The 12,472-nt window shown below is 41.9% G+C and overlaps 1 protein-coding gene across 4 annotated transcripts in view; it reads left to right on the forward strand.

Annotated features, from left to right (window-relative positions):
* Nucleotides 1-11,375, forward strand: part of zgc:91944 (uncharacterized protein LOC436941 homolog) — a 34,844-nt gene extending 23,469 nt beyond the window's left edge. For 3 of the 4 annotated variants that reach the window (XM_061897376.1, XM_061897374.1, XM_061897377.1), the window contains 3 exons: nucleotides 7,124-7,219; nucleotides 9,755-9,873; nucleotides 9,943-11,375. In XM_061897376.1, the coding sequence (XP_061753360.1) occupies nucleotides 7,124-7,219; nucleotides 9,755-9,873; nucleotides 9,943-10,053 (326 nt within the window). In that variant the 3' untranslated portion in view covers nucleotides 10,054-11,375. The remainder of the gene's footprint in view (nucleotides 1-7,123; nucleotides 7,220-9,754; nucleotides 9,874-9,942) is intronic. The other variant, XM_061897375.1, reaches the window with a different exon arrangement.
* Nucleotides 11,376-12,472: the final 1,097 nt, after the last annotated feature.

Here is a 12,472-nt window from a genome sequence, read left to right on the forward strand (position 1 = left end):
CCATGTTGTTTGTATTGGCAGCACTGTATGACGTCACAGGGAAATGGACAGTGGCTTCGCAAATAGCGGAAATCAAGAACTTTAAAGCTTTTTTAGGGATATTCCGGGAGGTGTAAAATTTTGAAAAAAACTTCGAAAAATAAAACAAGCCACTGGGAACTGATTTTTATTGTTTTTAACCCTTTTGAAATTGTGATAATGTTCCAATTTAAGGAACTCAAAGTGCTTTGACGCTATTTCCACACTCACCCATTCACACACATCTTCACACGCGCTAACCAGGACTCATCAGGAGCAAGGGTGAAGTGTCTTACTCAACGACACAACGGACGTGACAAGGATGGTAGAAGGTGGGGTTTGAACCAGGAACCCTCAGGTTGCTGGCAAAGAAGCAACCAACAATTTGCAGTCCTGATGCTACTTTGATAGTCGATACATTCAATCATCGGCAACAATAATAAATTAGATTTGTATAGCGCATTCAAAGCACTTTACAGTGAAAACTGAGAACCCATCATTCATTAGCTAGATGGTGGTAAGCTGCATTTGTAGCCACAGCTGCCCTGAGGTGGACTGACGGAAACGTAGCTGCAAATTTGCACCGACCACAATTTCACATTTATACACCAGGGTGAGCGGCGCTGGGAGCAAGGTGGCTCAAGTGACTAGGATGGCGGAAGCCAGATTCGTACCAGGAACCCCACAAGTTTCTGGACGGCCGCTCTACCACCTGAGCAACATGAGTAGCTAATCACTATTAATAGCTGGCAAAACACAGAGCTAATGCGTGTATGTTGCGTACGGGCGTAGTTTACGTCATTAACGTGCAAAAGGTAAGTAGCATGTGGAATAGAATTCTTAAAACATTTTAGAAAGTTAGCGCCTTCTACGCAGCCGCCTAAAGATTGCTAACAGCTACATAATGAGGGACATAGGTAGGAATAGGGAATAATTATAAATAAGTAAACAAAAGATGTTGGGTTTTTAAGACACTACTAACTTCTCACTACAGGCTCAGAAAATAAGTCCCTGCACAGCAAGGCTTTAAGACGAGGGTCTCAAACTCACTTTACCTGGGGGCTGCTGGACGCAGAGTATAAGTGAAACTGGGCAGCAAGAAAAGATTTCTTAAAAAAAATGTTGCATACTCCTCAGCTTGTCTAGTTGTATATTGACGTTTCAAATTGTATTGCTTGTGCATCGCAACTTTCTCTGTGCAAACAAGACACGTCCGGGTGCCGTTGTGCTCAACAAAGAAATATTGCATCTCCCACTTTTCTTGGAATAGTCTTTGCTTATCACTAACCCTTTTCTTCACTGCAGGCTTTGAAAAAGACATGTTTGGGGTTGTGGAATATATTTGTATTTAGCGGACGCATGGAGAATAATGTTATTTTCGCAATGTGTGTTGTTCCGCTTTTCCTCCCTACAGCATCACGGCGGTCGGATAATAGCCGGCCGGGAAAGTACCAGGATAGCGAGTGCAAAAAAGCGAGGGCTCCCGGAGTTTTATCCGCCGTTGTGTAGAAATATATGTAGTGTTCGTGTGAGGCAATGCAAATTAAACAATTAAAAAAACAAATAACTGGTATTACGGGTTCTGTAATTACTGACGGACAGGTGTCGCGGTGTTACTGCCGCCGGGAACGTAAGAAAACCCTCGCTTCCATGGTAGCGTCTCTGTTGCTTTCCCTCATTGGCCGCTTTTCCACTAATACAGGGGTAGGCAATCCCGAACGTTGAAAGAGCCATTTTGGACCCAAATAACACAACGCTGTCAAGCGCCATTCATTTAAAACTTGTGGGCCGCACTAACATTAGACTTTCATATTAAGGTGGGCGCCGCAAAATAACGTCTCCCTAATTGGGGCACGCGTGTCTGAGATCCCTTCTTTAAGAGCAACAACTAAAGGATTCAAATCAGAGCCAGTAGTTGGAAATAATTCGAATATATTATTGATATTGTTGCACCACCATCCTGTGTTTATTTCTGATTATAATTGTTATGAAAAAAAGGAATCGTTCAATGAGCTTTAAAATTACAAGTATCAGTATGAGCCAAAACTGCATCTCTATCTGCTTGGTATTGGATTGATACCCAAATTTGTAGTATCGCCCAGAAACTAATGTAAAGTATTTAAAAGTACTTTTACATTTTTAACAGAAGTGTAGATAAAACCCTGTTAACTACGTCAGACAGTAAACAGATATTTACATTAAATTAGTAGTTATATTTATAATGGTTTTGAGAAGATAATACAACGTGAAATGACACAATATGTTACTGCATATGTCAGCAACCAAGCTAGGAGCTTTTTTAAACCGTTTTGAACGGATTCTATTGTCATTTCCATGCCAAATAATTTATCGTGACATACGTTGATATTGCCAGAGGCTGCGATATACAGTCAAGAAAATAAATATTTGAACACCCTGCTATTTTGCAAGTTCTCCCACCTAGAAATCATGGAGGGGTCTGAAATTTTCACGGTAGGTGCATGTCCACTGTATGAGAGATAACCTAAAAAGAAAAAAACAGAAATCACAATCTATGATTTTTTTAACAATTTATTTGTGTGATAAAGCTGGCTATGCCACTCCAGAACCTTGATAAAGTTCTTACGAAGCCACTTCTTGGTTTTCCTGGCTGTGTGCTTTGCGTCATTTTCATGTTGGAAGATCCAGCCACGACTCATCTTTAACGATCTGACTGAGGGAAGGAGGTTTTTGGCCAAAATCTCACAATACATGGCTGCAGTCATCCTCTCCTTAATACAATACAGTCGTCCTGTCCCATGAACAGAAAAAAACCCCCAAAGCATGATGCTACCACCCCCATGCTTCAGAGTAGGGATGATGTTCTTGGGATAGTACGCATCATTCTTCTTCCTCCAAACACGCATAGTGGAATTATGACTAAAAAGGTCAATTTTGGTCTCATCTGTCCACAAAACTTTCTCCCATGACTCCTCTGAATCATCCAAATGGTCATTGGCAATCTTAAGACGGGCCTTAACATGTGCTGGTTGAAGCAGGGGAACCTTCCGTGCCATGAATGATTTCAAACCATGACGTCTTAGTGTATTACCAACAGTGACCATGGAAAAAGTGGTCCCATCTCTTTTCAGGTCATTGACCAAGTCCTGCCGTGTAGACCTGGGCTGATTCCTCACCTTTCTCAGCATCGTTGAGACCCCACGAGGTGATTTCTTGCATGGGGCTCCACTCCGATTGAGATTGACCGTCATGTTTGGCTTCTTCCATTTTCTAATGATTGCTCCAACAGTGGACCTTTTTTCACCAAGCTGCTTGGCAATTTCTCCGTAGCACTTTCCATCCTTGTGGAGTTGGACAATTTTGTCTCTGGTGTCTTTGGACAGCTTTTTGCTCTTAGCCATGCTGAATGTTTGGATCTTACTGATTGTATGGGGTGGACAGGTGTCTTTATGCAGTTAACGACCTCACACAGGTGCATCTGATTCAGGATAATATTGTGGAGTGGAGGAGGACTTTTAAAGGGGGACTAACAGGTCTTTGAGGGTCAGAATTTTAGCTGATAGACAAGTGTTCAAATACTTATTTTCAGCTGTATCTCTGCACCTACCGTGAACATTTCAGACCCTCCATGATTTCTGAGTGGGAGAACTTGCAAAATAGCAGGGTGTTCAAATACTTATTTTCTTGACTGTATATTGCGGTATAGATTTTAGGCCTTATCGTCCATCTCTAATCCTTAGTCATAACTATTCCAGCATCATGCTGTAAAATCATCTTCAATCAATCAATCAATCAATGTTTACTTATATAGCCCTAAATCACTAGTGTCTCAAAGGGCTGCACAAACCACCACGACATCCTCGGTAGGCCCACATAAGGGCAAGGAAAACTCACACCCAGTGGGACATTGGTGACAATAATGACCCAGTGGGACGTCGGTGACAATGATGACTATGAGAACCTTAGAGAGGAGGAAAGCAATGGATGTCGAGCGGATCTAACATGATACTGTGAAAGTTCAATCCACAATGGATACAACACAGTCGCGAGAGTCCAGTCCAAAGAGGATCCAAGACACAGCAGCGAGAGTCCCGTTCACAGCGGAGCCAGCAGGAAACCATCCCAAGCGTAGGCGGACCAGCAGCGCAGAGATGTCCCCAGCCGATACACAGGCGAGCAGTACATGGCCACCGGATCGGACCGGACCCCCTCCACACGGGAGAGTGGGACATAGAAGAAAAAGAAAAGAAACGGCAGATCAACTGGTCTAAAAAGGGAGTCTATTTAAAGGCTAGAGTATACAAATGAGTTTTAAGGTGAGACTTAAATGCTTCTACTGAGGTGGCATCGCGAACTGTTACCGGGAGGGCATTCCAGAGTACTGGAGCCCGAACGGAAAATGCTCTATAGCCCGCAGACTTTTTTTGGGCTTTGGGAATCACTAATAAGCCGGAGTCCTTTGAACGCAGATTTCTTGCCGGGACATATGGTACAATACAATCGGCAAGATAAGATGGAGCTAGACCGTGTAGTATTTTATACGTAAGTAGTAAAACCTTAAAGTCACATCTTAAGTGCACAGGAAGCCAGTGCAGGTGAGCCAGTACAGGCGTAATGTGATCAAACTTTCTTGTTCTTGTCAAAAGTCTAGCAGCCGCATTTTGTACCAACTGTAATCTTTTAATGCTAGACATGGGGAGACCCGAAAATAATACGTTACAGTAGTCGAGGCGAGACGTAACAAACGCATGGATAATGATCTCAGCGTCTTTAGTGGACAGAATGGAGCGAATTTTAGCGATATTACGGAGATGAAAGAAGGCCGTTTTAGTAACGCTTTTAATGTGTGCCTCAAAGGAGAGAATTGGGTCGAAGATAATACCCAGATTCTTTACCGTGTCGCCTTGTTTAATTGTTTGGTTGTCAAATGTTAGAGTTGTATTATTAAATAGAGTTCGGTGTCTAGCAGGACCGATAATCAGCATTTCCGTTTTTTTGGCGTTGAGTTGCAAAAAGTTAGCGGACATCCATTGTTTAATTTCATTAAGACACGCCTCCAGCTGACTACAATCCGGCGTGTTGGTCAGCTTTAGGGGCATGTAGAGTTGGGTGTCATCAGCATAACAGTGAAAGCTAATACCGTATTTGCGTATGATGTCACCTAGCGGCAGCATGTAGATGCTGAAGAGTGCAGGGCCAAGGACCGAACCCTGGGGAACTCCACACGTTACCTTAACGTAGTCCGAGGTCACATTGTTATGGGAGACACACTGCATCCTATCAGTAAGATAAGAGTTAAACCAAGACAGGGCTAAGTCTGACATACCAATTCGTGTTTTGATACGTTCTAATAAAATATTATGATCGACGGTATCGAAAGCAGCGCTAAGATCGAGGAGCAGCAACATAGATGACGCATCAGAATCCATCGTTAGCAATAGATCATTAGTCATTTTTGCGAGGGCTGTCTCCGTGGAGTGATTTGCCCTGAAACCGGATTGAAAGGTTTCACATAGATTGTTAGACGCTAAGTGTTCATTTAACTGCTCCGCAACAATTTTTTCAAGGATTTTTGAAATAAAGGGAAGGTGAGACACCGGTCGGTAATTTACCATGAGGTCAGGATCGAGGTTAGGTCTTTTAAGAAGAGGATGAATAACTGCTTTTTTGAATGCTAGGGGAACAGTGCCCGAGGAGAGTGATAAGTTTATAATATTTAGCACTGATGGACCTAATAATACAAAGAGCTCCTTGATCAGTTTCCCAGGAAGAGGGTCAAGTAAACATGTTGTCTGTTTTATTCCATTTACACGTTGTAACAATTCCTCTAATGTTATTTCCTCAAAACGAGAGAAAGTATTTTGGAGGGCAGTATCCGCCGTATATACAATCGTGTCAGTGTTAATAGAACCCCGTTGTAGCTGGGACGCATTGTCTTTAATCTCCTTTCTAATGACTTCAATTTTCTTACTAAAGAATTGCATAAAGTCATCAGCTGAGTGGGTTGAGCTACTGGAAGGAGTCCCTTGTTGGGTTAGCGATGCTACCGTACTAAACAAAAATTTAGGATCGTTTTTATTACGGTGGATGAGATTTGAGTAATATTTAGCTTTAGCTAAGGTAAGCATCCGTTTATAAGTTATTAAACCATCACTCCATGCTTGATGGTGCACCTCAAGTTTAGTCGTGCGCCATTTGCGTTCCAGCTTTCTACATAATCATTTCTGAGCTCTAGTTTCTTCTGTAAACCACAGGGTGCGCTTTTTTGGAGCCTTTTTTAACTTTAGCGGTGCTATGTTATCAATGGTTTCGCGCAGGGCGTCGTTAAAGTTGTTAGTGAGGTTATCAATAGAGCCCACATACTTTGGGAATGGTGCCATTACCGAGGGCAGTAGGTCAGCAAGAGTTGTCGTTGTGGCTGTATTAATGTTGCGGCTGCTATAGCAGTTATTATTATTATTAGTTTGACGAACATGCGTCTGAACCTCGAATTTTATAAGGTAATGATCAGACAATACTTTAGTATACGGGAGTATCGTAACTTTGGAAACGGTGATGCCCCTGACAAGCACTAGGTCTATCGTATTACCGTTGCGATGCGTGGGTTCATTTATTATTTGTGTGAGACCACAGCTATCAATTACAGTCTGCAGCGCTACGCACGGTGGGTCCGATGGGGTATTCATATGGATATTAAAGTCCCCCATTATGATTATATTATCGGCGTGTGTCACTAGATCAGCAACAAACTCTGAGAATTCATTAATAAAGTCCGAATAGGGCCCTGGGGGGCGGTAGATAACAGCCAGGTGTAGAGGCAGCGGTGTGACAGACCTCATAGTAAGCACCTCAAACGATTTATATTTATTATTTATGTTAGGACTAAGGTTAAAGTTTTCGTTGTATATTAGTGCAACCCCCCCACCCCTTTTGAGCGGACGGGCAATATGCGCATGTGTAAAGTTAGGAGGACATGCCTCATCAAATTATCCGTAGTAGCAATATTAATAATGTTGTGTTTATTATGTGTTGTCTTTGTTGCCGTTCACTGCCTGCCTGCTGAACCCTCTGATCTGTAGTAAAATGTTTGTCTAGTTTCAAATGTTCGGTTGTTTCCACCTCTCAGGTTGCAAACTGTCTGAGTTTGAGCGCGTGACGGCTTTGAAGGTCTACAACTGGTTCGCTAATCGCCGCAAGGAGATGAAGAGGAGAGCCAACATTGGTGAGACAAGCCTGTGTGAATATATACTGTATTTTCCAAACTATAAGCCACAGATATTTACTTTGTGAAATGAGTTATTTACACAGAAAGGTTTTGTAACTGTTCATTGACATACCTTAATTGTCAACAAATGGTGCCTGTTATACGGCAGTAAAACGGCTGATCAAACAAAACAGAAGTCATTGCCATGGACCCACTGGCTGTGAAAGCTAGCTCTCCAATCAGCTAAACAGACTCAATAACTCCACAATGAGATTTTGGTGAATTTACAAAACTGAAACAATACAAAAAGAATGCCGTTTTAAGTTATTGCTAGCGCAGACGCTCGGAAACGTGTGAGCATATTAGGTAATAATAACCAACGCTAGTATTATTACATTACGATAGCACTAGGGGTGTAACAGTACACAAAAATTTCGGTTCGGTACGTACCTCGGTTTAGAGGTCACGGTTCGGTTCATTTTCGGTACAGTAAGAAATCAACAAAATATAAATTTTTTGGGTATTTATTTACCAAATTTGTAAACAATGGCTTTATCCTTTTAACATTGGGAACACTATAATAATTCTGCCCACGTTAATGCACATTAAACTGCCTCAAATTGTTGCTTTGATTAAATAAAATGAAAAAAACTTTCTTCTACATATAAAAAGTTTAACACTAAACAGTTTCCATTGAAACTGTTTAATGTCAACTCATTTATTACAGAATTTGGGAAGCCTTTAGCACACTTTTATTATGTAAATGTTGTATTTTTATCAACATGTGATAGCAGGGGGGCTTCACGGTGGAAGAGGGGTTAGTGCGTCTGCCTCACAATACGAAGCTCCTGCAGTCCTGGGTTCAAATCCAGGCTCGGGATCTTTCTGTGTGGAGTTTGCATGTTCTCCCCGTGAATGCGTGGGTTCCCTCCGGGTACTCCGGCTTCCTCCCACTTCCAAAGACATGCACCTGGGGGATAGGTTGATTGGCAACACTAAATTGGCCCTAGTCTGTGAATGTGAGTGTGAATGTTGTCTGTCTATCTGTGTTGGCCCTGCGATGAGGTGGCGACTTGTCCAGGGTGTACCCCGCCTTCCGCCCGATTGTAGCTGAGATAGGCGCCAGCGCCCCCCGCGACCCCACAAGGGAATAAGCGGTAGAAAATGGATGGATGGATGGATGTGATAGCAGGGACCCTGCTATTCAAAACTAAGCTGCTACATTACTAATGATTCATGTAACTATAGCTGAAAAATAGTACAATTGCAATAGGAGAGACTATTCATCCCTAAACACAATGGAGTTCAATGAAATAACAGACGGACAGGGCTTTGCTGCCCCTAAAACACGCACACGCACGCACACACACACACGCTCACACACACACACACAGAAAAATGAGCTAACGTTACACCAAAAGCAAATTAGCCTTGCTCTCAAACCTATACTGTGAACGAGCTGAGCTGCAGTTTAAGTTTCTAGAAGGTCAACAGGCTCATAGTAATGTTTGTAATAGTTGTGACTGGGAAGTGTTTTTTATAATTTGGATAGAGTCTGCTCCTCCCCTGCTAGACAAATATCTGCTCAACGCTAAAGCATTGCCCACATTGTTCTGAAGTCTGAATACGCACTGCTGATTGGCTGTTACATCGCTCTGAATACGCACTGCTGATTGGCTTTGTATGTAACCAATCAGATGGTTGTGTGGGCGGGTCAATGAGGCAGAGACAGAGGCAGAAAGCAGAGCAGCTTTTGAAGACTTCTGCTCCCGAACTTGTTCGGTACGCCCGTGTGCCGAACCGAAACCCCCGTACCGAAACGGTTTGATACAAATACACGCACCGTTACACCCCTAGATAGCATGTATAAATATGCCTGAAAACACTCCTATGGATATCACACATGGGAGGGTTTAGTGAGTAAGAATGGTTTTAGTTATATTTTAAAGTTTACAACCGTTGCTTGAATGGATGAATGAAAAGTCCATACGAGTAGAAACGCTATGAACGGCAAGATGACGGAACAGCACTTGTACTTCCCGTTCAAAGCTTTAAACAGCAGGAAACAGTGTAGGCATTCACCCAAACTTGTCCAAAAAATGGTGCCATAGCACAAACAACAACACATCATTTTAGTGTATTTGCTTGTTTTTTTTTTAAACTATTTGGGGCGGTATAACTCGGTTGGTAAAGCAGCTCTGCCAGCAACTTGAGGGTTGCAGGTTCGATCCCCGCTTCCGCCATCCTAGTCAATGCCGTTGTGTCCTTGGGCAAGACACTTTACCCACCTGCTCCCAGTGCCACCCACACTGGTTTAAATCTAAAAAATAGATATTGGGTTTCACTATGTAAAGCGCTTTGAGTCACTAGAGAAAAAGCGCTATATAAATATACTTCACTTCACCTCAACTATTTGTATTATAGGTGTCAGCAAACAAACTTATTAAATTAGCTGCACCCTTTTATCAGCCGCAGGGTTCAAAGCATAGGAAAAAAAAGTAGCAGCTTGTAGTCCGAAATTTACAGTGCTCGTTTATTTATGAATATGTGTAGAAGCTGCCATTTTGGAGAGCCACGGCATTGAGGTCCCGAGTCCGAGCTGCCACTCAAACGGAGAAGACAGCGAGATGCAAGAGTTTGCGGATCAGGTGAATCACCGCTTCTCCGAGCAGGTAAGTCGGCGCCGACGTCGTCGATGAACACACCCGAGTGCGCTTTGTTTAAAGCCCCCTTGCCGCCAGGAAGAGGCCTCGACCCAACAAGACCCCTCTGTGAGGGCCACCCCCGACGCCTTGCAGGCGCCGGAACAGAAGGAGGGCGAGCCAAAAATGGAGACCGTGGATGAAGAGTGACTAAAACCGGTGATCTCAATTTGATTTTTAATCAAAATACTTCAAAAAAGAAGGGGAAAAATAGTCTGCTTCCTCCTCATGGGGGGCTGAAGACACCCTTAGAAAAATCAAAGGGTGCTAAATAGGCTGCCTAATTTATCATGCTTATGTTAACAGCAATATACAGTACATATATGAATATATACTTGAACATATATCAATATGTAGTGCATTCCAAGGTGGTATTAATAAGCCTGAATTCCATAGAATTACCTAATGGATACCTCACCCATTTCACACATTGGTGTGTTTTTTGTTCCATGCTTTCTTTTGGTGCTGAGCGGTCATGTGACCAACGCCTGCAGGTCAGGTGACGCTGTCCTCGTTTGCGCGTGCGTGTGTGTATGCGTACGTACGTGCGTGCGTGCGTGCGTGCGCGCGTGCGTGTGTCAATTTTCTGGTGCTGGCCTCCGACCTCACAAAGCGGACTGATCCAAGTCTCCATCAATGTTTGCAAAGCCCTGAGGGACACCTGGAATCTCAGGGAATCCAACAATGGTGGATAAGGACGAAGAAGAAGAAGTGCACCAAGTGCGTGTGTGAGTGTGCTTTTTCTTCCCTGCTCTTAACCCAAACAGGATCTTCTATTTATACATCTTTTATTAGTAGAACAAAGCCAGAACTATCCATCATGTCTTTGTTCAAGTCAATGCTGCTCACTTCGCTCTCTCCCCCCCCCCCTTCCTCATCTAACCTCATTTTCTCATGCCGATGTCAGCCTGTGAAGCTTCTCTTGAAAAGAAACGTAAATGTGATTGAAAATCATGAGGCGCCCTCCTAACTTCTTATTGGAATAAGCTAAAAGCTTCGGCTGCGCATACTGCACTTCAAAGTGAATCTCACTCTAATATTATTATGAATAACACCGCTTGTGTACATAACCCAGAGGATTAACGGCATTTATGGGTGCTTCTCTTCAAACTAACATTAGCAAGAAACTAAATAAATATATATATATGTACTGTAGGATTATGGCGTTGCTCCACAAAGTGTTCATGAAATGAACAAAGATGCTTGTAATATACTTTTATTGATGCCAAAGGTGTGGATGATGATGCCCAGTCTAACACTAGCCAACTCTCTTAAAGAGGAATAGTTCTGTATGGTGGAAGTGTTACACGCCATTGTTGTCACCCTTCATGATACACTGAAGTGTTTATGCCGGTGGGGGTGGGGTCAAAAAGAGGATTATTATTATTATTATTATTATTTTTATCGTCATCATCATTATTATTCTGCTTTTTATCTGACAGTGAGGGACAATAAAATTCTTGTTAACACTGGCTGTGCTTTGTCCTTTTTATTTTCTGTTGGGCGTATTGCCAGTTTTATACACTATAGGAAATATATTTGTAAGTTTTGGGATATTTTTGTAGCTTTTGTGGCTATGTATAAATGTATTTATGTATGTATGCACATACGTGTGTATGTGAAGTGAAGTGAATTATATTTATATAGCGCTTTTCTCTAGTGACTCAAAGCGCTTTACATAGTGAAACCCAATATCTAAGTTACATTTAAACCAGTGTGGGTGGCACTGGGGGCAGGCGGGTAAAGTGTCTTGCCCAAGGACACAACGGCAGTGACTAGGATGGTGGAAGTGGGAATCGAACCTGCAACCCCCAAGTTGCTGGCACGGCCACTCTACCAACCCAGCTATACCGCCCCGTATACACGTATGTATGTATATACGTATGTATGTATATATGTATGTACAGTATATATGTATGTATACATGTTTATATGTATATATACATGTGTGTATATATATATATGTTTATATGTATGTGTGTATATATATATATATATATATGTGTGTATATATATATATATATATATATATATATATGTGTTTATATCTATATGTATATGTATGTATATAGTATAGGTATGTATATGGATATTGAATCTAATCGTGGGCCACCCAAAGATTTCAGACACATATATACACATATATGTGTCTGTGTGTGTATACTCAAAAAGAGTCAAAAACTCCTTTGTCCCACACGCCATTAGACTGTACAACTTCTCTCTGGGGAGGGGCATGGGGGGTACTAGGATGACAGAGCAATACGTTTTCATAACATGGTCACTCCTGCCTAGTTTCTCTTGTTATATTCTTATTGTACTGTTATATTTTTATTCTCATTGTTGATTTTTATTGTTATTGTAATATTTTTCTATTTTGTTTCCATTATAACCCCATTATTTCCTTTTTACTGTTTAATTGATCTCAACTATGTACACTGCTGCTGGATTTTTTAATTTTCCTGAAGGAATCAATAATGTTCTATCTATCTATTGAAATTGTGTTGGATGTTAATATAAACGGAATACAATGATTCGCAAATCATTTTCAACCGATATTCGGTTGAATATG

The sequence above is a fragment of the Nerophis ophidion genome, linkage group LG04 (assembly GCF_033978795.1).
Source record: "Nerophis ophidion isolate RoL-2023_Sa linkage group LG04, RoL_Noph_v1.0, whole genome shotgun sequence".
Taxonomy (NCBI): Eukaryota; Metazoa; Chordata; class Actinopteri; order Syngnathiformes; family Syngnathidae; genus Nerophis; species Nerophis ophidion.